Source organism: Patagioenas fasciata, chromosome 2 (assembly GCF_037038585.1).
Source record: "Patagioenas fasciata isolate bPatFas1 chromosome 2, bPatFas1.hap1, whole genome shotgun sequence".
NCBI classification, from domain to species: domain Eukaryota; kingdom Metazoa; phylum Chordata; class Aves; order Columbiformes; family Columbidae; genus Patagioenas; species Patagioenas fasciata.
The window spans coordinates 113209445-113232161 of NC_092521.1; the positions used below are offsets into that span (position 1 = coordinate 113209445).

The following is a 22717-nucleotide window of genomic DNA, read 5'->3' on the forward strand; positions in this document are numbered from 1 at the left end:
TAACACATGTCAAGACCAGATCTATAAGCTCCCAGCAGAGCTGAAGGACAGTTAGACCTTCAAAGGGTTCATCTTTTTGAGTGATCTGTTGGAGCTCTCCTGTATTCAGCTGAACTGCATGAATGTCAGAGAGCAGCATTTGGCCAACTGGATGTAAATTCAGAAGAAGTCTACTACCCCAGGACTTGTCCTTTTCAGGAAAAAAAAGTATTTGCCAAGTGCTTCTATGAGAGGAAAAATAATTGGCAGGGCTTTTTGCCTGTTCTGTAATGCAGATTAGCATAGTGTGGTAATAATTATGTACCGTTTACAAATGAAACCCTTGGAAGAATTTAAATTATAGTAATGACTGGGAAGACTTCACGGAACACTATTGTTGCTGCTGAACTGACTGACAGAGTTAAAAATTAATACTTTGCTAATCATCCTAGTTCTAATACAGGTTGTTGCCATTTTAATTCGTGGTTTATTGGGCAGAAAATAATTCAGGCCAGTATCTCAGAAGGTAGCAAGGCAATGTGTTCCCACACAGACTGTCTTGGGTCTTTTGTGCAAATGGGCCCTAACAGCTTGACGAAGTGATGAGATTTCAGGTGAAAGCAGATGGTTACCTGGTGACACAAGCTGAAATAGTCATGATTCTACATAAATGTTAGGGAGTGCCAAAGGGAGAAACTGGATGCGAAGAGGTTGTGAAATAGTTGAGACAAGAAGACAGTAGTGAGGCCTAAGTGTTTTGCAGTGTTGGAGTGTACTTACCACAGTGATGATGGAGTCTAAGATATTCCAGCATCCACCTGGGAGCATTGCTCCAGTCCCACTGGGTGAGAGGGGTGACTATAGAGAAATCCTTGCCAGAAGGGTTGCTTTGGTGCAGTGTTCACTGCTGTTGTCTGCACTGTGGAGGACTGGAGTTTGGCGCAAAACTGACTGTGGAGTTGGGCTGTTTAAAACAGTCCTTGTTAGTCAGAAGGATGAGGGTGATCACTTCCAATGCATTCTGAGGTTTTTGTCTCTGCAGTAGCACATGGAGAGAGGACTGAACAGGTCTGTCAGTGAGTGTATCCATTTCAAAATTCCTGACTGTGGGTTGTGTTTGACTGATCGGTTTGGGATATGAATTCACTCCTCCTGGACTCTGTTAGCTCTGAGGAATTAGCCCTCAAGGGAAACTGAGCAGAAACAAATTCATGCTAATAATGCTGTCAACTGCCATTGCTGCATAGTTAGTATTTCTTTTCATTTATTAAAAGTGAGTGATAATGCCTTGATATTCACTGGCATTACTGTAGGAATGCCCTGTAGTTTTGTTTTGCAAAATCAGCAAAAGCTATCAAATGAGTTCAGGAAAATTAATGGACCCAGAGCATGTGAATTTCCTAGAAGAGCTCAGAAAGGAATTTTAGCCTCTGTTTTGTGCGCTTGGGGACTTATGAGAAGCAACTTATTGCACTTAAACTGAGACTGTATGAACGACTCCACATCTGCTCCGGAAAATGTTTGGGAGTTCAGAAACTGAAAACCTGTGGTACATGAGGACTGAGAGCTGACTAAGCATGGCTGTGGCATTTGTCGTGGTATATGACACTCCTGTCATGACCTTTTGCAATTTTTCAGTGGATCCCTTGAGAATAACCATAACCTGCTGCATATTAGAGAAGCTGAGGGTTATTTAAATTCGGATATTGGTTTGGAATTAAGTTGTCTGTCAAAGCGTTGGGTAAAAATGTGTTGGAAAATTCTGTTTGGTCCTCTGTAGTGTGCAATTCAGTAAGATCCGACCTCCAAATACAAAACCTCAGCCTTGACTCTTCTGTTCCGCTGAAATGATTTAAAAGTTTATTAATAGAGGAGAATGATGACAGTTACCATTTTCATTACCTGCATTATTCCCATCAGTTGTATACAAATTAAATGGTAAAAACATTTTACAGCAAAAAACTTTTTAAAGTATGAATTCTCTATGTGTAATTTTGTCCAAGTGTGCATTTACCCCCCAAACTCTGTAGACCCATAAAAATCAGGATTTGTAGTGGTTCCAGCTGGACTGAGTACAATGTGTTACATCTGAAAATGGCTAGCCAGTTGAGAATAATTAGTAAAATCAAGAATTTCAGGCATGGAAGTAGGAAGAGAAAGCTGTCTTTGAATGATTTTTTCATCATGGCTTTCAGCCTTGCTCAGGGGGGATAAAATGAGATGACATTGAGAAGAAAAGTACCTCACCAGAGCTTGTAGTTATTGCTGTTTTGAATGCTTATGCAGCTGCTCCACTGGAGCTAGATTGATCCATTTCTAGGCAATGGTCATTATATATCCTTTCATACAGAAAATGCAATACTTTTCTTTTAAGTTGTCCTTTCTGATAGATGTTATTATGCTGAATATTATTACATTATATTATAGTTTTGAAATATGAAGGTATTTATGTCTTTGGTAAGTACAGGAGAAGAGTATGAATATGATACAGTGTTTGAAAATATTTGTCTTTGCAGAGGATGAAAGTATCCTCGCAAAATGAGCTGCTCCTAACAGGGAAATTCTGCTTTCTGTTCCAGCATGGAAAGGTGAAATGTGTGGGGCTTCCAGCCTCAAGCATGCCCTGATATGTTTTAAACCTTTGTGTTAGTGGCAGGGTCTGTCACCCATTTACTCTGACTTCTTCCAGTGGTCCCTTTTTAATGCAAAATATTTTTTTTATTCCAAGTACGGAATTTCTATCAGAAAACAGTGGGTTTAAAAGTTGCCTTATATACTGCATTGAACGTTACCTGTTTTCAAGAGCCACCCTGCCTTTAAAAACGTAAGCCATTAACCCCACGTATTTTTAATATTCTTTAAGTTACTCTTCAAGGGGTTTTGTATAAGAATCCTCATAAAAGACGAGGTAAACGGCTCAGAAAAAGGGGAAAGCTGAGCAGTAATGGAGAGCCAAGGAAATCAGCTGTAGCCTGAGACCAATTCTTTCTTGGAAGTATGTCAGGTATCAGGCTTCAAATGTGTGTATGTTATGAGAGTGCAGCCCCAGTGAAAAGCCATGAAGAAAAAAGTTGGGATCGCTGTAGGAGAGCTTTTGTCCCTGATATCTGCAGGACTTTTCTAAGGATTACAGGGTATCTTTGAGATTACGTGATTAAAAACCATTGACTATCAAGGTCTTTCTGTATAAGAAGGGATGGTGTGCTTTGCTCTGTGATGTTTGTCACAGATCACCAGAGTGGGAGAAAAAGAGCTCAGAATTATAGATTTGCACTCTATACACTTATTTTTATAGTCTTGTGACCTCTTTGTTTTAAAGAAATAAAAGGTGTATATTCTTGCTTCCTCTGTTAGACCATGTGCTTCAAAATGGTTAAGATAGTGCCTGTTTTACCTATATATGAGACATAAATTTACTTGCTATTCATTACAGTGACTAAACCACTTTTTTTTTTCTGTTCCATGGGCTGTGTCCCCCATGGTGGGTCAGCCTGAAGTTCTACTATGAAATTACTTCAATGCCTGGAGCTCAGGCACAGAGGCACGCTCAGCCTGCTGCCCGATGCCATAGGCAGACAGCAGCCACTGCTGCCGTCTCTGTCTGAAGAGCAGGCCCCTCTCCTGAGGTCTACAGTCTATACGATGCTCAAACAATTCACCAAGTCTTAGCAATGGCTCTCCCTGACTTGACGATGCTGGCCTAGGATTTTGGGGAGCTATCCCTAGAAAGGCTGTCACAGAAAGATCAAACCCTGCTAAAAACAGCGAGTACCAACAGACATGCTGTGAGATGAACTTCCTTCTATTGTGTTGCAGCCCGTCAGCCCCTAAATCTGCTGCACATGGATTAGGAGAACTGATATTTGTGCTGCTTGGCCCCTTGCTTAGCACTTGGTGTGCTGCAGGGCAGCACTGCAGCCATTTCCCACTTAGCCCACTGGTATTTCACAGAACCACAAAATGTCAGGGATTGGAAGGGACCTTGAAAGATCACCTAGTCCAATCCCCCTGCCAAAGCAGGAATACAGGTTACACAGGAATGTGTCCAGGTGGGTTTTGAATGTCTCCAGAGAAGGAGACTCCACAACCTCCCTGGGCAGCCTGTTCCCGGCTCTGTCACCCTCACTGTGAAGAAGTTTCTTCTCATATTTAAGTGTAACCTCATGTGTTCCAGTTTGCACCCATTGCCCCTTGTTCTATCAGTGGTTGTCACCAAGAAGAGCCTGGCTCCATCCTTGTGACATTCACCCTTTACATATTTATAAACATTAATGAGGTCACCCCTCAGTCTCCTCTTCTCAAAGCTAAAGAGACCCAGCTCCCTCAGCCTTTCGTCCTAAGGGAGATGCTCCACTCCCTTAATCATCTTTGTTGCCCTGCGCTGGACTCTCTCAAGCAGTTCCCTCTCCTTCTGGAACTGAGGGGCCCAGAACTGGATACAACATTCCAGATGCAGGTTTCAGGGCAGCTGGGCTGACAGGAATGCTGCTGAGGGGTCCCAGTGTTGACGTGCTGCAGGTAAGGACTGCACTTGGAGCCCCCAGCCACGGTGCAGCCTGCACTGAGAAAGCACAGCATCCCTGCCTGCAACCCACTGTGATAGCCTCCAGCCCCAGCACAAGTCAGAGCACAACCATCCTGCCTTCCTCCAAGTTGGTATGTCAGGCACATGCACTGTCATATAACCCGGTGTTTAAGATCTCAAACTTTGCAAAAGTCAGAGAAACATTCTACTTTATTATAAGGCAGCAAGCCTGTAGCTTACTGCCATAATTTGTGTCACTGTTACTGTATGACATGAAATGAAAGTTATGGGGAAGATAGTAACTTCTGTGCAAGAAATTTTCATGCTCTTCACAGTAGATAGCACTCTATATTAATTGTGTACTTGTATCTGCCCAGCTGTCAGAGCCTGGTTCTTCAGTGCCAAAAAACCAACACCATGTAAATTAAAAGAAAATATTTAAATTCTTATGAAGCCTTGCAAGCCCTTGCAACCTCTCTAAGACCTGAGGGTAGTACTACCCACTCACTCTGTGCACAGAGGGGTCTTACCCTGGGGTCGTAAAGAAGCATCACCAGTGCCTCAGGCTCATGTTATTGCAGTGAGTCCGCTCACAAGAGCGAACTTGTTTTCTGAGACCTTTACAGTGTTGAGCCAAATGCAGGTGACTGCAACACCTTCCTGCATGAGGGACAGGAAAAGTAGAAGTGCAAGTCTTCTTCAAACAAAACTCCATAATGAATCCCAAACTGCATAGTCTTCTATTGCTCATCAACTGGATTTATACTCTGTATCTATTTTAGAAGCATTTCCTGTGGGCTTTGTGTGTTTTGTTTGTTTGTTGTTTTGTTTTGATTTTGGCTTAGGTTAACAAAGTGTAGGTATGTGTCTTTACCCTCTGCTGTTTTGGGCAACACTGTCTGTGGTAAATGTTCGAAAAAAATGGATCCAGAGGATGTCGTTGTACAACATGCATCTCCTGTGCTCCTCTGCAGATAACCTGTCGGCTGCTGGAGCTGTGTAGAAGGGACTGCATTTGTCCTCCAACCAGTGCTCCACAGCAATCTCATCCAAAAGCCAAATGCAGAGTTAGGACGTATTTCAGCAGTGAACCATGCATCAGAACAGGAAAATTTTCATCGATAACAGATCACGTGTTCAGCTAGCTAAGAAGGATGAAAGAAAAAGATATTGTATCTATAAGTCTAAGTAAGCCTGTGGGTGTGTATTAAGAACTTAACTCAATTTGAAAAATGCTGCCCAAATTTGTTTCTACTGTGAGTAAAGTGTTTCTAAGCCTCAGATGAGCCATTATATTTATCCAGCGTGACATCTGTTAAAATATTTTTGAATGAAGAGCCTGTATGGGGCATACATAATAAGATAGCTTTTGTGAGTATGTTTGTATTCCTGATAGATGAGAATGGCTCATTTGGAGCCCTCCCAATTTTATGCTGTTTAGGAGGTGTGCTAGATCCCAGATGAACACCCACAAGAAAATGTAATTAGTGGAACAAAATTTAGTGCATATGCCCCATGGCTACTTTTTACATTGCAGCAGCTTTGCTGTTAATTTTTCTTCTTCTTCTTCTTCATACTGAAAACAAGAGATTATCAAGTTAGGTACCTAATCACATCACAAAATTAAGCCTTATCTTCTAGTGCTTCAATATATATATATATTTTTTTTTTCTTAAAGAATATTTTTAAAGGGAACAAATCCTCTTTTCATTAAGAAAATAAACCAACCACGCTCATAAACTTTGACCTTGGATTGCAATCTGGCAGGACCCCACTAATGGAAACACACTCACTGAAATAAAATGGTCAACTTTCTTTAGTAAAGGTTTGTAGAATCTGGCTTATGGTTCATCAAGTTTCAGGCCAAAGCAAATTTTATAGCCGAGTTATAAAATTTCAGAAATGGGGAGCATAATGAAAATGCTGACACATCCTTAACCATAGAGGCATAAGCAGCACAGTGTTATAATCTGGCAGTGTGATTTTGACAGTGGTTATACAATAATGCAATCCAGGCCCGGAGCACTTCCAGCTAAATGTATCAATATGAACCTAATTTACTTAGACCTTCATGTAGTCATCCACATTAAAAACCTCTATCACTCTGATGTATAGATCAAGACAGTTTCTTTCTCCCCGATTTATTTATTTAAAGTACACAATAGATAGAATATTAAATTGCTGAGGTGGTGTTTCTTCAGTCTTTTCCTTAGACCACCATTTACTAAACAATATCATAAGAGCTATATATCCTTCGGAGTGTTAATATGTAACCAGAACAAACAGAGGACATAGGAAAGGTGGAGAAAAGTTAGATATATAAGCAAGAAAAAGTGAGTTATTGATTTTATTGACTGGTCTGTTAACTTCTGACATTGCAATAAAGCCTTATTTATTTGTATACAGAAGACTCAATTACACAGATACATATCATTTTAACAACTGGGTTATTTACAGGAGAATTGCAGCTTCATAAATAATATAGACTTGCATTTCTCAAGCTGATGTTTATCCATTGTTACCATTTAGGGAATTGTGGTGTCCACAAATGGTCTTTGGAGGAAAGTCATTGGAATAACATTAAGTAAAAACAATGCTATTATAATAATACATGTGTGATGTACACTAACTCAAGTGGTGTGCTTCACAATGACTGAAATAAAACCTATTGCATCCTGTTTTCTGCATACAACTGTTGTATGTATTATGGTAAAAGGCTGGATTTTCTCTGGAAGCTCTTTAAATACTATTTTAACTGAGAACATGGTAGGTTGGTTTGAGGCTTTTGTTCGGGGTTTTTTTTTACTGTGTTTTCAATCCAGATCAAGGTTTGAACCCAGACATCCTTTGCTGAGTGAAATCTACTTAGTGTGTTATCATCTGAATAATCAACAAGCTTTACAGAATGGCAAAGTGAGTAACCTGAGTGATGGTTAATGGGTTGACTGATTGTGACCAGAACCCAGCTTGAGATTATATACTCAGTAGTCAGCCAATCTTGCTTCCTTCAGCAGTTCTTCAGTAGCCAGTATGTGCAGAGAGTTAAAGAGAGGCGAGGTGATAAGAATACGAGCTTTCTGTGCCGATGTGAGGATGCAAGGGAGACATGCAGTGGCTCTGTCCCAACGACAAGAAGAAGTTATCCCAGATATCTGAATGCAGCTTCTTTTGATGAGGAGGAATGTCCAATATATGTGTTTGCCATGAAGAGAGGGTAGTGTCAGATGAGAACAAGTCTGAGACTGGAGGAATTGGGATGCTGGCAATACCTGCTGATGCAGCTCCTCTAATCAACATGCCTCTTTGGTCCAGAACTTTCTGAGCTCTGAGGGTCCAACAACGCTTTTTGTGTGTGAGATTAAAGGAGCTGGTAAAGGTCTTATAGGAGTTCTTTGATGGTTTGGCATTGAGCCTAAACCTTGCTTTTGCTGGATTAGTACCTGAGCCTTCTTTCCTTTATGGTAGCCATAAGGGATGGATGGTGAAAGTGTTGGCTATTTCAAACCAACCCAGGCTGTCTTTTGCATATCCTCAAAACCGAGAGCACTAAAAGAAGATATTAAGAAAGCCATGGCAATGCACCTCCATAAAGCACATCATATGTGCTGAACCATTTGTTGTCTACCAAAAGATCGGACTTGTAGGAAAGGTGGGCCCAGGCTCCTCTTTGCTCCAGGTCCTCTGTGCTCCACTGTGGCCAGACACAAGACAGCTTCTGCCTAGAAGCAACACAGCTGTGCTGGGGAGGCACACAGTGTGCATGGATGGAGCACCTCGTGAGCAGAGCTGTGCGGCTCCCACAGCAGGACCAGCTTCTCTCAGCTCACCTGTGAGTATGGACAAAGAAGTTCAAATCTGTTTGTCTGTTTGCATCTCTAGACGTTGCCTTTTTTTCTTTGTAAATATAGCTGTTTTTTTCTAAAGCGTTGCAATGGTCAAAATCAGATAACAAAGCTCTTACAAAAGTACAGAATAATTTAAAAAGGTTTTCTTTACAAGCATTTTTAGAAGGAATCAGCGATTACATTTTGCCCAACTCCAAATTATGTTTAGTAGGCACGTACACATAGTCTGAGATCTGACATAATCCTCAAAATAAATAATATGACAAATGGAAGCTGATGCTGGTTTTGTGTTGTTGTGTAATGGAGTTAGAATAATGACAGGACAATAATATAATAGAATTCTGCAAAGCCCTCACTCTACTTGACTTTAAGTGGAAGTAAAATCTTAGAAATGAGAGGACAATAAAATAATGCTTTGTAAAAAGGATAAAAGAATAATGTTACCTAAGTCTATTAGTGACATAACACACTATGAATGCACTTAAATTAATAGCATCTTTTACCAGTAGATATTTTTCAATTACAGTAATGCTGAAAAAATAAACAGAACAATAATATAAAGATGAAAGGGATGTAGGAAACTAATTTGTTTTAAAATATGTATCTATATATAGAGAGGCATACATATATAGATGAACACAAGCATTTTCATGGATTGGAAACACTTTGTATATTCCGTATAATTTAATCCTGTTAGGATGAATCACAGTGCCCTCTCTCACTCTTTGAAGCAAGTTGCCTGCCACTTGGTATTTTGGCGAAGCTGAGTCGTGTGGCTTCTTTTTGCTTTTTACCTTCCTGCACGGCATGTTGTTACAGAGAGGTCTTGCCATGACAAGGCATTGCTAACCAGGAGATCTTTCGTGCAGTATGACTGTCCTGGATATATGTCTCTTACGTTTAAGGCTTCTTTAACCTCTGGTATATTCTAATCCAATACATGTGAAATCTGGTGGGCGTCCGACTCACCTAAAGGCAAGATCAACATATTACAGGAGGTAAACTTCTTGGTTATTGCCCTGCAGTTCTGTTTTAGGGTATTTTTAGTTTGTGAAAGACCATCTTAGTGTTTGCTGCAGTGTTATACTATCATTGTTTGGAAAATAGCTGCTCTACTAGTTCTTCAGGTTTGTTTTGGTGTGGTTTGCTTTTTTTTTTTTTTTAATAGACTTTTAGCTTTTGGTCTACAGAGGAGGGAGGGAATGACATTGCGTGTGGTGCAGGACCCAAAAGCCCATGCTGTTTTAAACTTGGTTTAGTGACGGTCAGTCTTGCCATATCTTGCAAGATCTGGGTGGCAACCTGAATGCTCTTTAAAAACAGATAAATATAAAGGATTTAGGAACTCCTAGCAAAAGCTCCTTGTAAATAGTCACTACAATTGATTTCAGGTAATAATAAAGAGACAGAAGTTAATTCCGTTTAGGATTTACAAGATCAGGATGCATGCATACCACGAGTTTCTGCAGCTCCCAGCCAACACTTTCATTTGAAATAATGGCTCACCCTGCTGAGCCACATCACGAGAACTTGCTGCAGATATCAAATGGCACAGGCTGCTTTTGAAGGGGGAGGGCTGTTGAATTTTTGTAGCTAGGAATTTCTGAAGGTACATGTGCAGCTAAATAGGTTTATAATGTAGACTTGCCAGTTTTGTGATTTAGTCTGATCTGGGAGCATTGTCTCCTGCATACAAAGTTGCTGCCACTGCTAAGGTTTCCTCCTGGATGTCGACTGGACTCCTACAGTATGCCGCTCTGTGGGATGGCTCTTTCAAGAGTCTCAATAAAGTCTGAACAGCTGAACAACCTGTAATGAGACACTTGATGGAGCTGCCCCACAGGGCTGTGTAAAGACCACAGCAGAGAGTGTGAAATTGTTAAAGACACCACAGGGCTGAAAACAGACAGTGAACTCAGTAGCAGGAGCGATAAACCACTGTGGCCTGACGACACTTGCTGATCAGGATGCTCCAGTAGGAGTTTACATATATTGTGGGGTGCATTTTGCTATATGCCGGCTTTGCTGAAGATCTAAGTGCTAGGTGCTTTCACTGGGTTTAACTGAATGCTTCCTCCCTTGACTGGATATTCCCCACTCACCAAAAGAAATTATTTGAATTTCTCAACAAGCTCTCATAGGACTGGTAGGACACTGTGTTCATCCCCTCTCCATGTTACATTTTTTTCTTTCCAGTCCTTGGAAGGTCTCAAAACTGTGAGTTAAATTTCTGTCATCAGCCACCTACCCGTGCCTTATCCTTTGTAAATAAGTTTGTCAGTGTAACTTCTAAAGAGCAAAAGATGTCAGACATGCGACCCATTTGTTCCACCCAGAAGCCTGAATTACTCTGTACCAGATGCTGTCCACATTTTGCCTGACTTTCAGTAGCCCAGAGTGCCAGCAGCCAAGCCCATAATACGTAAATTGTGCAAGGTTCTCCAGGCAAACAACTATGTATATGACTATAAGATATCATCATAGTCTAACTTATTTTGGGGAGGGTATAGGAATCAGATAGGCAGGGTGAGCATCAGGAAGTTGGGTTTTTTCCAGAAAGCTTGTCCTCTGCATGCATGGATAAACACTGTAAAAATCATAAAGAAACCTTAGTTAGCTATAAAGATGGCAAGCTGTAGCAGTTGTCCCAAAATAGATGTTCTTTAATGTGCTCACTCTTTGGCATTTAGTAAGCTTCCAGGGATGGAAAGAAAGGAAAGTTTAATTTAGAGAAGCCTCCTGCCCTTCTTAGCTAGGGATCAGCTGCCCAACATGAAATAATAATGCATTCCACTGTCCATCTTCTGGTAAGTAACCTTTATCATCGTTGCATTCACTGGCACTAACAGCAAACAGTGAGTATGAAATGTTGTATGAATTCAGGGAAAACTGATAGGGTCTTTGTGACCTTAATGTGATTATATTTGTGCTAATGCGTACAGTATAAAAGAAACTAGAACTCTCAATATGAAGGGTCCAATTCATAAAAAATGTATGTACCATTAACAAGGGATTTTTATGCACTGTACTTAGGGGGTGAAGAAAAGTAGAATAAGTCTATTTTGAATAAAGAACATACTTTTGCAATTATATCCCTTCACATTTTCTGCAGTAGTGACGCTTCTTTTCTCACATGAAGTATCTGAAGTGGAAGAATATTCATATCGGCACCAGTAAGAAAAAAAATTTCACTTGGGGAAAAGAGAAAGAAGAAAAGACAAGAACAATGAAGGAGGAGCAAAAATAAAGATGGGAAAGAAGAAAAATTAAGACAATTGTGGGAGATGGGTTTTTTGCATTATCTGTGATTTTTGTGCCTTGGTATGGTAGTTTTTTTGTTTCGTAGCAGATGTAACTGCTGGTTGCCCAGGAGAAGTTCTCTAATATGAATCACTTTAATAACCTGATTTTCATTGTAAACAGTCATGGAGTTTTAATGTTATCAGTCCTGATGCAGAAAGATGCAGGTGTGTAAATACAAGCCAGACTCTGTGCTTATGGGTAATAAGCACAGTGATTTTGGCTACCTTATGTGTCTTGCAGAAGATTCTTTAGGAGAAAATATCCCCAGGGACCAGGGAAAGACAAGATTTTGTGCTCTGCTGGCAGAATGATTTTGAGCTTTGCAGTGATTTTGGTGGCTTTGCAGTAGCAACTGTGTGGCAGTTTCAGATAAGTGTAAAACTGAGGGATTTTACTTAAGTACTGAAAGATACAGTCAGTAAAGCAAATCTGCTATATGCATTCTGCTGTCTAATTCAATCTATTTTATATGCAGGATTTTAGCTTTTCTGTACAGGATATTGCATTGACATATATGTCAATATGGTAGATCAATACGTCATTTCCTTATCACACCACAAACATTTTCAAAGGTAAACTAGAAGGTTTTTGTAGGGGAAAATTAGGAGTGAGAGTTCTGTAAGTTGAGACAATCTGATGCTGTGGAAGATAAGCACAGTACTTGTATGTTGTGCTAAAATGATCGAACAGTAAAGTAATGATATTGACATTGCAACATTGTTAGGTTTCAGAGTGAACACGTACTGGTGATAATTCTGCACGCACCCAGATCTCTACGTGCTTGGTTTTCTTTGTGAGGCTGAAATCACCTCAAAATAAAAGCTTAGAATCCAAAGTAGAGGTCAACAGGAAAAGATGAATTGCTTAACGATCTGTGGGATAACCTGATACTTAGAGAAGTTTTATACAATCCAGATAAGTGAATTGTATGCCACATCTTGGTAATGGACTGGAAGAAGACAACTATCTGACTACTTAAATTAAATATGAGAAGTCCAAGCTTAAATTCATACCTTTCAGTGGGTGATTCATTATTCTTATTTAGTTTCTGAGCCTGATTTTCTTTGCTGAGCTAACAGGAATATCCCCTCTGATAACTGTAGGATAATACTGATGTAAAATGGATTCAGCATAAAATCTCAATTTTCTCTCCTGCAAGTATTGTAAAATGTAGATATGTTTGTGAAATTCTGTGTAGCAATCTGATTACTAAGGTTTTAAAATTAGGTGATTTGGAAAGCTTTCCTACCTCATGTCCAACATCTGAGGCAGCAGGAAAATGAAAGTAGTGAAATTAAGAACAACAATATGGTTTATCATGGCAGACTGAGGATTGTTTGGAGGATATGTCACGTTTTTTTCATTATCAGCTGCATCTTTTTCTTTCAGCTATTAAATTTTGTTCAGCAAGATTGCTCCTGGTATAATTGCTGACAATTAAGGGTTCATTTAATGAAGAGCTGAGTTACTTTAATTAGAGATGATGGACTTTCACACACCATACCCAATAATTTGAATATTGTCAGTCGGTCTATTTAATTTATTTAAAAATGTTATCTTTTTTCTTCTGGTAATATGGCTTATGATCTAAATGCGGCTATATTACATGCTCAGACTGTGAGCTTATTAGTTTTAAAAATGCAAGACACTTTTTTTCTCACAGGCAGTATTTTCACTTTAATGATTCCATTCTTAAAGCTGTATCTTTAATGTGAGTTGGCTCAATGAGTAAGAAAAAACGTCTACTCTTGATTTATTATTGTTACAGTTACTGAGAGATAAATACAAGTAATTTAATGTCACATTGTGGAACTGTATCTAAGGATGTTAATACATTGCTTGAAATGTTGTATTCTTTTATTAATGTTGACTTGTTTAAAATATTTGCTTAAATGAGTATCTTGGAAGGATTTATGTATTCTTTTGATTACTGAATATGTAGTATTATTAAATTTGATCCTGCTTGTTTTTCAAAAGCATTGAGTATTAAAGAGAGGTGGGCCAGCAGCTCCTGGGTTCTGATACAGATGCCAGAGACACTGAATTAATTCTTGAAGACCATGAGGGAATTATTTATGTCCAGATCATCTGCTGAGGCCAGTCCTGTGCTTTGGTTTGAGCACTGGCTTTGAGTAAGTTATGGTGCAGAGTTGGAGAGGAGAACCCCGTGTGCTGCACGCCTTGGAGCAGCCACAAGCACACATCTGCAGATGAGCTGGGACATCCCGGACAGAGCTGGATGTACGTGTTTAATGCACTTCATCCTATATCCCGTAATCTGCTTCGGTGTACACACGTGTGCCAGTCAGCTGCAGGTTCCCCGCAGGCGTCCGACCTGGTGTGAGACAAGAGCTGCTGGACGGCCAGCACATCCAAGTGAGGGTGCTGAGCAGCACGGGCAGAGCTGTTGGCAGCCCTGGAGCAGCCAAGGAGTCACAGAGCCCTTTTGTGTTTTGACTCGTGCTTTCCTGAACAGCGTCGCTCCACCTGGGGAGATCTAGCTGCATAAATCTTGCTGGCTTGAGAATCTGGATCTGAGTCCTTCTGTCCATGAGTTGCTCATTTGCAAAGTGGGGATTAGGGCGTTCCATCCTTTGTGGGGCACTGGGAGATAAATGCATTTAGAACTGAATTATCTGTTGTGTTGCTGAAGGTGTGTAAGAAACAAAAAGGAAGTAAACTGTGGAAAGCCTGTTTATAACTAGTGCATTTATAGTTATATAATAATTTTGTATGTGGCTCAAAGGCCTTGTGATGTGGATTTTTGTTTTCCTTCCAGTGTTTCTCTTGTGGTTTTCTTGTTTTCAAAGCAGGTATTGTTCAACAAGGTTTTTCACTTGGTTTTGGGGATTTGTCCTCCCCCCCCCCCCCCCCCCCCGCCTTTTTGATAAGGGGAGAAGAAGGTTGCCTTTGTTTTACTTAGCTTTATTTTAAATAATATTTTATTTTAAGAGGGTTATTTTACAATGTTTACAGTGTGCTTCAATTTTTTATTGTGTCATGCCCTCCCAGCCCCTTGGTGGGATGAGAGGTGAGTGTATGTATTATATAATTTATAATTAATTTATGATGAATCACATATGATGAATACTGCTTATTAAATATTAAAACCTTGGCTACAGTCATGGCCGTACCATGGCAGTGGCACTCCTGTCTGTTCATACGGTACTACTGAGCAAACTCATTGATTTAGGCTGCGATGGCAGTGGTCGGTTATAAATAAGAGAAGTCTCAGCAACCTGCTTGGGCAGACAGTGTGATGGAGAATTCCTTCTCTGTCCAGAGTAGGTGCCCTGCTGCTGCCTGCTCCCTGCCCCATGAGCAGCAGCAATCGGAGGTGTCATTGAGAGTATAGTCATAGTAGAGAAGAGAGAAGATGCTGCTAGTAGCTCCCTAGGGACTGCTGTGAGTCCTGGTTCCTCGCCGCTGTGCCCCTTGCTGGTAGAAAGCTGAGCAGCGTTGGAGGAGAACCTAACAGGAGGTGATGGCCTGGATCTGGACAAGTGGAAAATCTAGGCTAAATTTTGACAGGCCATTTTTATTAGTGACGACTGGAATTTGGACAGGGGAATAATTTACCTGCAGAGGTCATTCCAGCATCAAGAACTAATGAATTCCTAAATAGAGGTGGTAAAACAGAGGGGGAAAACAATACAGGGGATTGTGCACTGTGAGTTTAGGGCAATGGTTTTAATGAAGGTATTTTTACAAGTTAGTAGCAATGAGACTGTGAATCAGAAATAGTAGCTGTGACACAGAACTGTCCCGATTCCTCAGATCCCTTGAAATCAGGGAATCCACACGGTCAACATTATACAGCAGAAAAGGAAAAGTAGCCTTCTGCCTGTGTTTTGTGCTCTGCTTTGCCTTTCCAGGAGCTTTGACCTATGCGTCTGGCTGAAGATTGTGTACAGTAAGGAACAAATGTTGTCACCCTATGTGATGCAACAGAACTTAACCCCCAAATCCTCACTTCGCTGTATTTACTGCCAGCCCAGCAGGCAGATTTTCCTGTGCATTTTGAAAAAAATCTCGACTCATGAATGGCTGTACAGCAGGTAGATTAGAAGGGGCACAAGAGGGAATGTGAGAATTTTGGTCTGAGAATAGAGCGGGCATAATTTCATATAGGGTGCTATGTAAGACCGCATTCATGCACATATGTGTACTGCTTTGCTGAGATGCCTGCATCATATGGAAAGGGAGCTAGAAGCAGCAGGCAGAGCATTTGAGCACTGAAATAAAAAGATATATCATCTGCAATGAGTGACCGTATGAAAGGAATGCAATCCTAAGTGATTCCAATCAGTGCAATGCAAAAGGAAATAAGTGTATTTAATTTTTGCTTTATGGTCCCTCTTGTACTACATACAGCTTGTGAGACGAAATGTTGCAAAATCCTTAGGCTAGAGATAGCAGAAGACAGTGGTTCTTAGGATAGCTGCACCGTGGAAAGCATAGGCATATTTATTCAGAACTTCTTATTTATTTTCTGAGAGCTCAAGCTATTGTAGTTGCAATAAAACATAATTCTAGTCAATATTTTACTCCAGTTTTGTTCTTCTCCCAAGGCTTTCATAGGACAATTTAATGACAGATTTTCAGGAGCTCATTTTAATACTAATTAAATCACACACAAAGACAAAATTCTAAGCCCTTAAAATTGCATAAACAAAATTGATTTAAAATATTTGATCTTGATGGGGACTGATATGTTCCTTGGTATTGAGCCTTTGATCTAATATATCTTTATACATACAGCGGTGATGAGGAGATTAAAAAAAACCCACTGTAACGGTATGTGGAAATTACCAAAGGTAAAATTGTTTTTAGTAACATAGCACTTTATTTTGTGTAGGAGGAACCCCTACTGAAGAAAACGTATCTTTGGTCTTAGGGATGGCAGCAGTGCTATGATTGTAATGCATTTGAAAGAAACAGTTTTCACTGAATCTTGCATATCTAGTTGCATTTCTTTCTTTCAAGTAACTCGGATGAGTAAATTGCACATAAAAATTTAGTGACTGGGTCTCTTTTTGTGTGTTATTAAGCAATTGTTGGAGTCCTCACTGATTATAGTAGGTCACCTATTCTCATTATGAAATGAAAGTGGTCATTAAAATGCCAAGCATATTTTTATAGAACTCACTTTATAAAATGTCAGCAAGTCTACACGTTTTTATTAGTTCCAAGTCAGATATTTCAATAGACCATTTGTAAGTATTCCCAAAGCAACATCCATTTCTGACTTTTTGAGACCACACAAAAATATTACAAATTAATCAGGTTTTCAGATTTCTGCATAATAACTCTGCACTTTTATTGTTTAATCCTATTCTAAAATGCTATTTTGATTGACACCTTGCTGTAGAGATAGAAGTCAATTGAATAATACGTAGCAGTCAATTTTATTTGTACCTTAATGTGCTGAAGTATTTTTTCCCCCCACATTTCCATTATTTATAAGTCTGTCCCCTTGGAGAATATATAGAAGAATTTGTTTTAAATGAGCTGATAATACCCTCTTTAAAATTTATAAGTATGACAGAGTCATTTCCTTTTTCTTTGCTGCACCAGGCTGTGCCAATAAACCAGTTTTGAATTGTCTTGCGCTAGCTATCCATGGGACAAATGCTGGAGAAGAGCATCTCCTTAAGGTTTACTTAGAACAGTATTTTAGTTGTGTATCCGAAAAAATAGCAGAACAGAAGCTTTTGTACCAGCTGGGAAACCTGATGCCGTTGCCAGGATTTGCTTTTTAAGAGACCACAGTGCTCTTGCAGCTACTTTTGATACTTGCCATTCTTTCAGCTTCAAAGATAAATGTGGGCCTCATAGTGCCTGAAAAAGTTTGTGATTCAATGCAAGTCCTTCACCCAGAGGAAATGGAGGGTTGGGACATAGTTTTGAAAACATCTTGGTACTTTCTTCCAATGGATAGGGCATTTTTCTTTCTCCTTTTCAAATCTGTTTTGCAGACTTCAGTGAAATCCAGTAGGGCTGGAGTGTGTTCTGTGCTTAGTGAGTCATTAGTGCCCAGCATATAGTCCAATTGTTGGATATTGATAATCTCAATAAATGCTGGAAATCCTTGGGTTTAGAGAATTTTGCTTGTCCCTCACATGCAATTTGTAAAACAAGCTGTCATTTGGGAGCATACCTGTTTTCAGTTTTCATAATGCCTATTTATTGCATATAATACAGCCTTCGCTGCCTCAGTAACTGACAAAAGAAAATACTTTATTAAGATGCAAAGTAGATGTGACTTGATTGTTTTTCAGATAATTTTTGCTTTCAGAAATTAGAATGGCTGATGCTCACCTAAGCGTAAAAAATGCAGTTCCCACACACGCAGAGTGCTCATGTTCTGTATGTAAATTGATGTATAATGCAACCCACATTAGCTGGGTTGATGATAGCTTCAGTTTCACTGCTGTCAGATTTTTGTAGCTCCTTGAATGAGCTGGCTGGTCTGAATGAATGTTAGCATAATTTATGCAGCTGATAAGTGATTTGAGTGCTTGAGTTATTGATAAAGCACTTTAACATATCATTTTCAGCTTGATGTTATGTGACATCAGAGTAGAAGGTAATGTGCCGGTCCCCAGGCTTGATATTAAAGTCAATCTGCTCTTTGGATTTCAGAGGCCAGAGGAAACACGGTGCTGCCTGACACGAGCCCAGCAGACCAGCACCAACCCAGTCAGTCCCATCCTGCGTTCCCTGTTGGGCCTCAGGTCAGTATCTTTCCTTTCGACTAACTGAGATGTGAAATTTGATGAAAAGTAAAATAACTGCGATTCATCATCTTTGATCTGTGTAATGTTTGGTTTCATTTAGTGTTAGAAAAAGGGAGCATGTATGTATCGTGTATATTCTTTAAAGTTATTTGTTTGTTAAGATTTTTTTGTGTTTTTCTAAAAGAAAACCTAAGTAGATTTGAGTGTGTGGGAGGTTAAAATATTTGAATTCCTTATACAAGTTATATTTTAAATACATGTCATAATTTAATATTACAAAGCATGTGGAATTTTAATGCAACCTTATTGGCTCTGATAGTTCTGCCTGTCACACATAGCTCCTGCATTAGTAAAGGCGTTTCATTATCTTTTATGCCAGGTATTTCTTTTCTTTAGAGCAAAATGTAGGCATGATAGTATGGCACTGTATAACTTTTAAAGAGATTTCCTATGTCACTTCACGGTTTATCCAAGTCCAGCCATGCTCTAAGAAGATAGTCCACTTCCCAGGACAGTGTTGGTCCACGTAGCTTCTGGTAATTGTTGCTGCAGTGTTTTCAGCTTTTAGCGATCAGTATACAACTGGGAAAATCTGGGAAGCGTTGGCAGTTAGGTAGTTGTAGGCTGACTCAAGTTAGGCCTTCTTGTGTTCATAAATTATCTTCGGTGCACGTATAATGAATATTCCAGTCTAGATTCACCTGGGATTGCTACGATGCTACATAACTGTAAGGCTTACAGCTTCAGCCTGTCGAGTTTGTCAAAACTTTCTGTGTTGGTGAAATGTGTGCTTTAAGATATTGGGAGCAGTGCATGTCCATGATGGAACACAAAAGAATCCCACACCAGAAGAGTCACAAGTGTGTAATACCAAGCTATGCACAGTAAAATGGGCTTGCTGTTTGTGTTTTGTTACAGCCGTTACTGACAGCCCAACAGTTGGCCTCAGCAGTAGCGGGGGTGATGCCGGGAGGCACTCCAGCCCTCAATCAGCCCATCCTTATTCCTTTCAACATGGCTGGGCAGCTGGGAGGCCAACAAGGGCTCGTCCTAACTCTACCTACAGCGAATCTCACCAACATCCAAGGGCTGGTAGCAGCAGCTGCAGCAGGAGGCATCATGACTTTGCCATTGCAAAATCTACAAGGTAAGCCATGTTTAGCGTTTTTTTTTTCTAATAGGTTCTTTTGCCTGTTTGTTTAATTTTATCTCTCTCTTTTAAACTGGGTGATCTCTGTTTTCAATGAAATGTTGCTCTTGATGCATATGGAAAGTTAATACTTGGATTGTTTTGGATACTTGAGAGATACTTAAAGGATATTTGATTTTTTTTTAGAACAGATTGGAGGTTTGGTCTGAGATTCTATGGATCAGTAATGGATAGTACTCTAATGATTCATTAGGCTTTTCTGTCATCAGTGATCCGTGTTCCCTGCTCACAGTTCACTTTAAAATTTCAAATGACAGTATGAAGACAAGTATTCTGTTTCACCACTGCTGATTGGGGTAGCTGAATGAATGGGGGAAACTAAAACCACAGTATTGCATTCAAATCACTTAAAAAGGCTTTTATTTTAAAACTAGAGTTTTCTCAGCTGCCATCAGTGCCCCAGATATACATTCTCATTCTTGCTGTGGGATGTCTGCTGTATAAATAAGGTTCTGCCATCCTTATCCAAGCTGTTGAGGAAGTCATATGACTCCCAAATCACCAGCAAAAAGTTAATCTCTCTATGTATCCTTCCTGTTGTCTGAGATGTACTGTGTTTGCAACAGTTCTACCTGAAGATATCTGCTGCCTTCTCCCTGTGGCTTAAAATCATACTGAAAGGCAGTTCTGTAAGATCCCTGTTCTTCAGTAGTTTTCTCTGCTGTTCAATCAATGTGTCTAACATGGTTAGAAACAGTACTCAATCCAAACACATGATATAAAATATAGATGTATTTATTTACTATTCCTATTATGTTGATTGCTTCTCAGAAAGCAGTCAGAAAGCTGAGCAGAACTGAACCAAGTATAGCAAGATAAGTATTAGCCAAATCTTACAATAGAATTGCACAGCTTTAATGGAAGAGGATGGTAAAGAAGTGATTGTCCAGTGTGAAAGTGATGAAGGTGTGAGCAGGAAGTATCAAAATAAGGCTTTAGCTCTTTCAATTTATGTATTAATGTATTTTTATTTCTGGCTGATGGAAACGGTAGGAAAAGTTTTCCTTGAATGGAAGGGTAATTTTTAAAAATTAACGCTCTGCACTGCACCCTGGTTTTAGTTATTAAACTCTGGTGTCTGTTGATTACCAGATGAATTGTTTGAAGCACCAAATCCTACAGGTTGTGAAACAGAGAAGAGGAAGAGACAGCTCGTGTTGAACAAACTCCCTTACAAACCACATGCATAGTACTCTCACCTGTTGGAGCAACTACTTGCCTTTACCTTGTGCATGTTTTAAAGTTTAATGTCAACAGACCTCTCTTATCATAGTTGTAAATGGTTTTCACTTTAATGTTTAAAATAATGTCTCTCTCATACCATTAAGCTGCACCAAAGAACCTGTCATTCATAAATCATAGATGAAAAGGACACACTAATGCACAAATTTTACTTGTTTAAAATTTGAGAGTGCATGTAAAGTAGGGAACTGGAGATTAAAAAAATAATGCAGGAACAGGAGCGGGTAAAAGCAGATATAACAAAATGAAAGGGAAGTGGCTTTTTAGCGTAGGTGGGTGATGAAATCTTAATGAAGAAACAGGCATTATAAAAATGTATCCTTCCACCCTGGAGTGCTTCAGGTTATAGTTGCTGGGTATGTAGTATTATAAATAAACATAAGCTCGTGCAGTTCTTACGTCATTTATTCACCCCATGTTGCAAAGCTGGAGGGTAGGGATTAAGCCAAGCAACCTTTGGTTTTTGGATTAGCCATGGGTGTCTAATTGCTGGCGAAAAGATGTAACTCCACTGCCAATAAATTTTGCAAGCAATGACCTTACCGGATGAAAAGGTTTCCTCTATAATCTTTACTGGTAAATAGGAGCATGGAATCAAATAGGGACTTGCTGGAGCATCAGGTGCAGTTCCTTGTCTATGGGCATAATCACATCTTCCATAAAGTAGATGAAAGGAAGAGAAGCCATGAATTCACTTAGCTGCGTTGGTGTTTGTCATCTCTGCCCTTCCCTCCTGATCCTCTAAGCAAGTGCCACTGTCCTCATTATTTGGAAGTGAAAACGATACACAAGGAAACGAAGTAACTTGGTCAGGATAGCTCTTAAGAGCCCTGAGTCACAGCTGTAAGCTTCTACTGCTTCCTATATAGCTTACTGCCCAGTGCTGTATGAGTGAAAGTAGGAGTCGGGTGAGAGTTTCTAGAGAGAACGTCTTTAGCTGTGTGGTATCATCAGTTCCATTGAACCTGATTGATTCTGATCCCTGTGTGTGGTTTTTTTGTTCTTGTTGTTTGTGTGGTTTTTTTTTGGTGTGTTTTTTTTTTTTGTGGTGATTATTTGAAAGATAATAATGGGATATGTGTACTAGTTTGTAGCCAGCACTTTTGTAGGTATACTCATAGAAACCAATGCTTCGACACAGTTTTGATAATTCCCACCCTTTGGGTGAAATCAGCCCGTATTCAGCAACCTCTGTCTCTATAATTAAGTCTCACTGTGGCATGGTCAGCCTAGACAGCTGAGGGACGTGTTTTCATGCTGTTTTCTAACTTGTCTTATTACTCACGTTGTCGTCACGTGTTCTGTCCCTGAATTCCCAGCGCAGTCAAGCATGTATGTCCACAGCTCCTGTGATCTTGGACTTCTCTTGTCTTCTTTTTCTTTTCTCATCAGTAAACTTCTAAACCTCTTCATCACAAACTACCCCAGCGAGGTAACTCAAAAGACACCCTGAAGACTTTTTGAATAATATTTGAATTCAGAAAAGTTCTGAACAAACAAAATACTTGAATGCATACTAAACATTGGTTAAGGGAGTAATCCCACTACATTTTGTGTGATCCACATATGCGTTGAACTGATTTTCTTCTCAGGGACTTTCAGCTGTGGTTCAAGGTGCTAAGTGTGAGAACTCAGGGTGACGGGATAAAACAATGAAAAACTTTGCTTGTGGACAGAGAAAACAACATTCAGTGATAGGAAACATAGAGGAGATATGCTAACTATTTAAAACAAGAAAACAGGAGTTTCTTTAAAAATTCAAGATGGGTAAAATGGAGTGATTAATGATATGGAAATTACTCACACAGTGTAACTTATTCAGTGAAATTACCTATTCTTCAGTTGTCAGTTACTTATAAATAAGATTTTTTTT

General features: G+C 39.7%; 1 protein-coding gene across 5 annotated transcripts in view; it reads left to right on the forward strand.

The window, feature by feature from the left end:
- The window catches only part of POU6F2 (POU class 6 homeobox 2), a 308579-nt gene that overhangs the window by 106694 nt on the left and 179168 nt on the right, over positions 1-22717 (forward strand). For all 5 annotated transcript variants that reach the window (XM_071804758.1, XM_065832112.2, XM_071804755.1 and 2 more), the window contains exons 3-4: positions 18298-18389; positions 19311-19539. In XM_071804758.1, coding sequence (XP_071660859.1) covers positions 18298-18389; positions 19311-19539 — 321 coding nt within the window. The remainder of the gene's footprint in view (positions 1-18297; positions 18390-19310; positions 19540-22717) is intronic.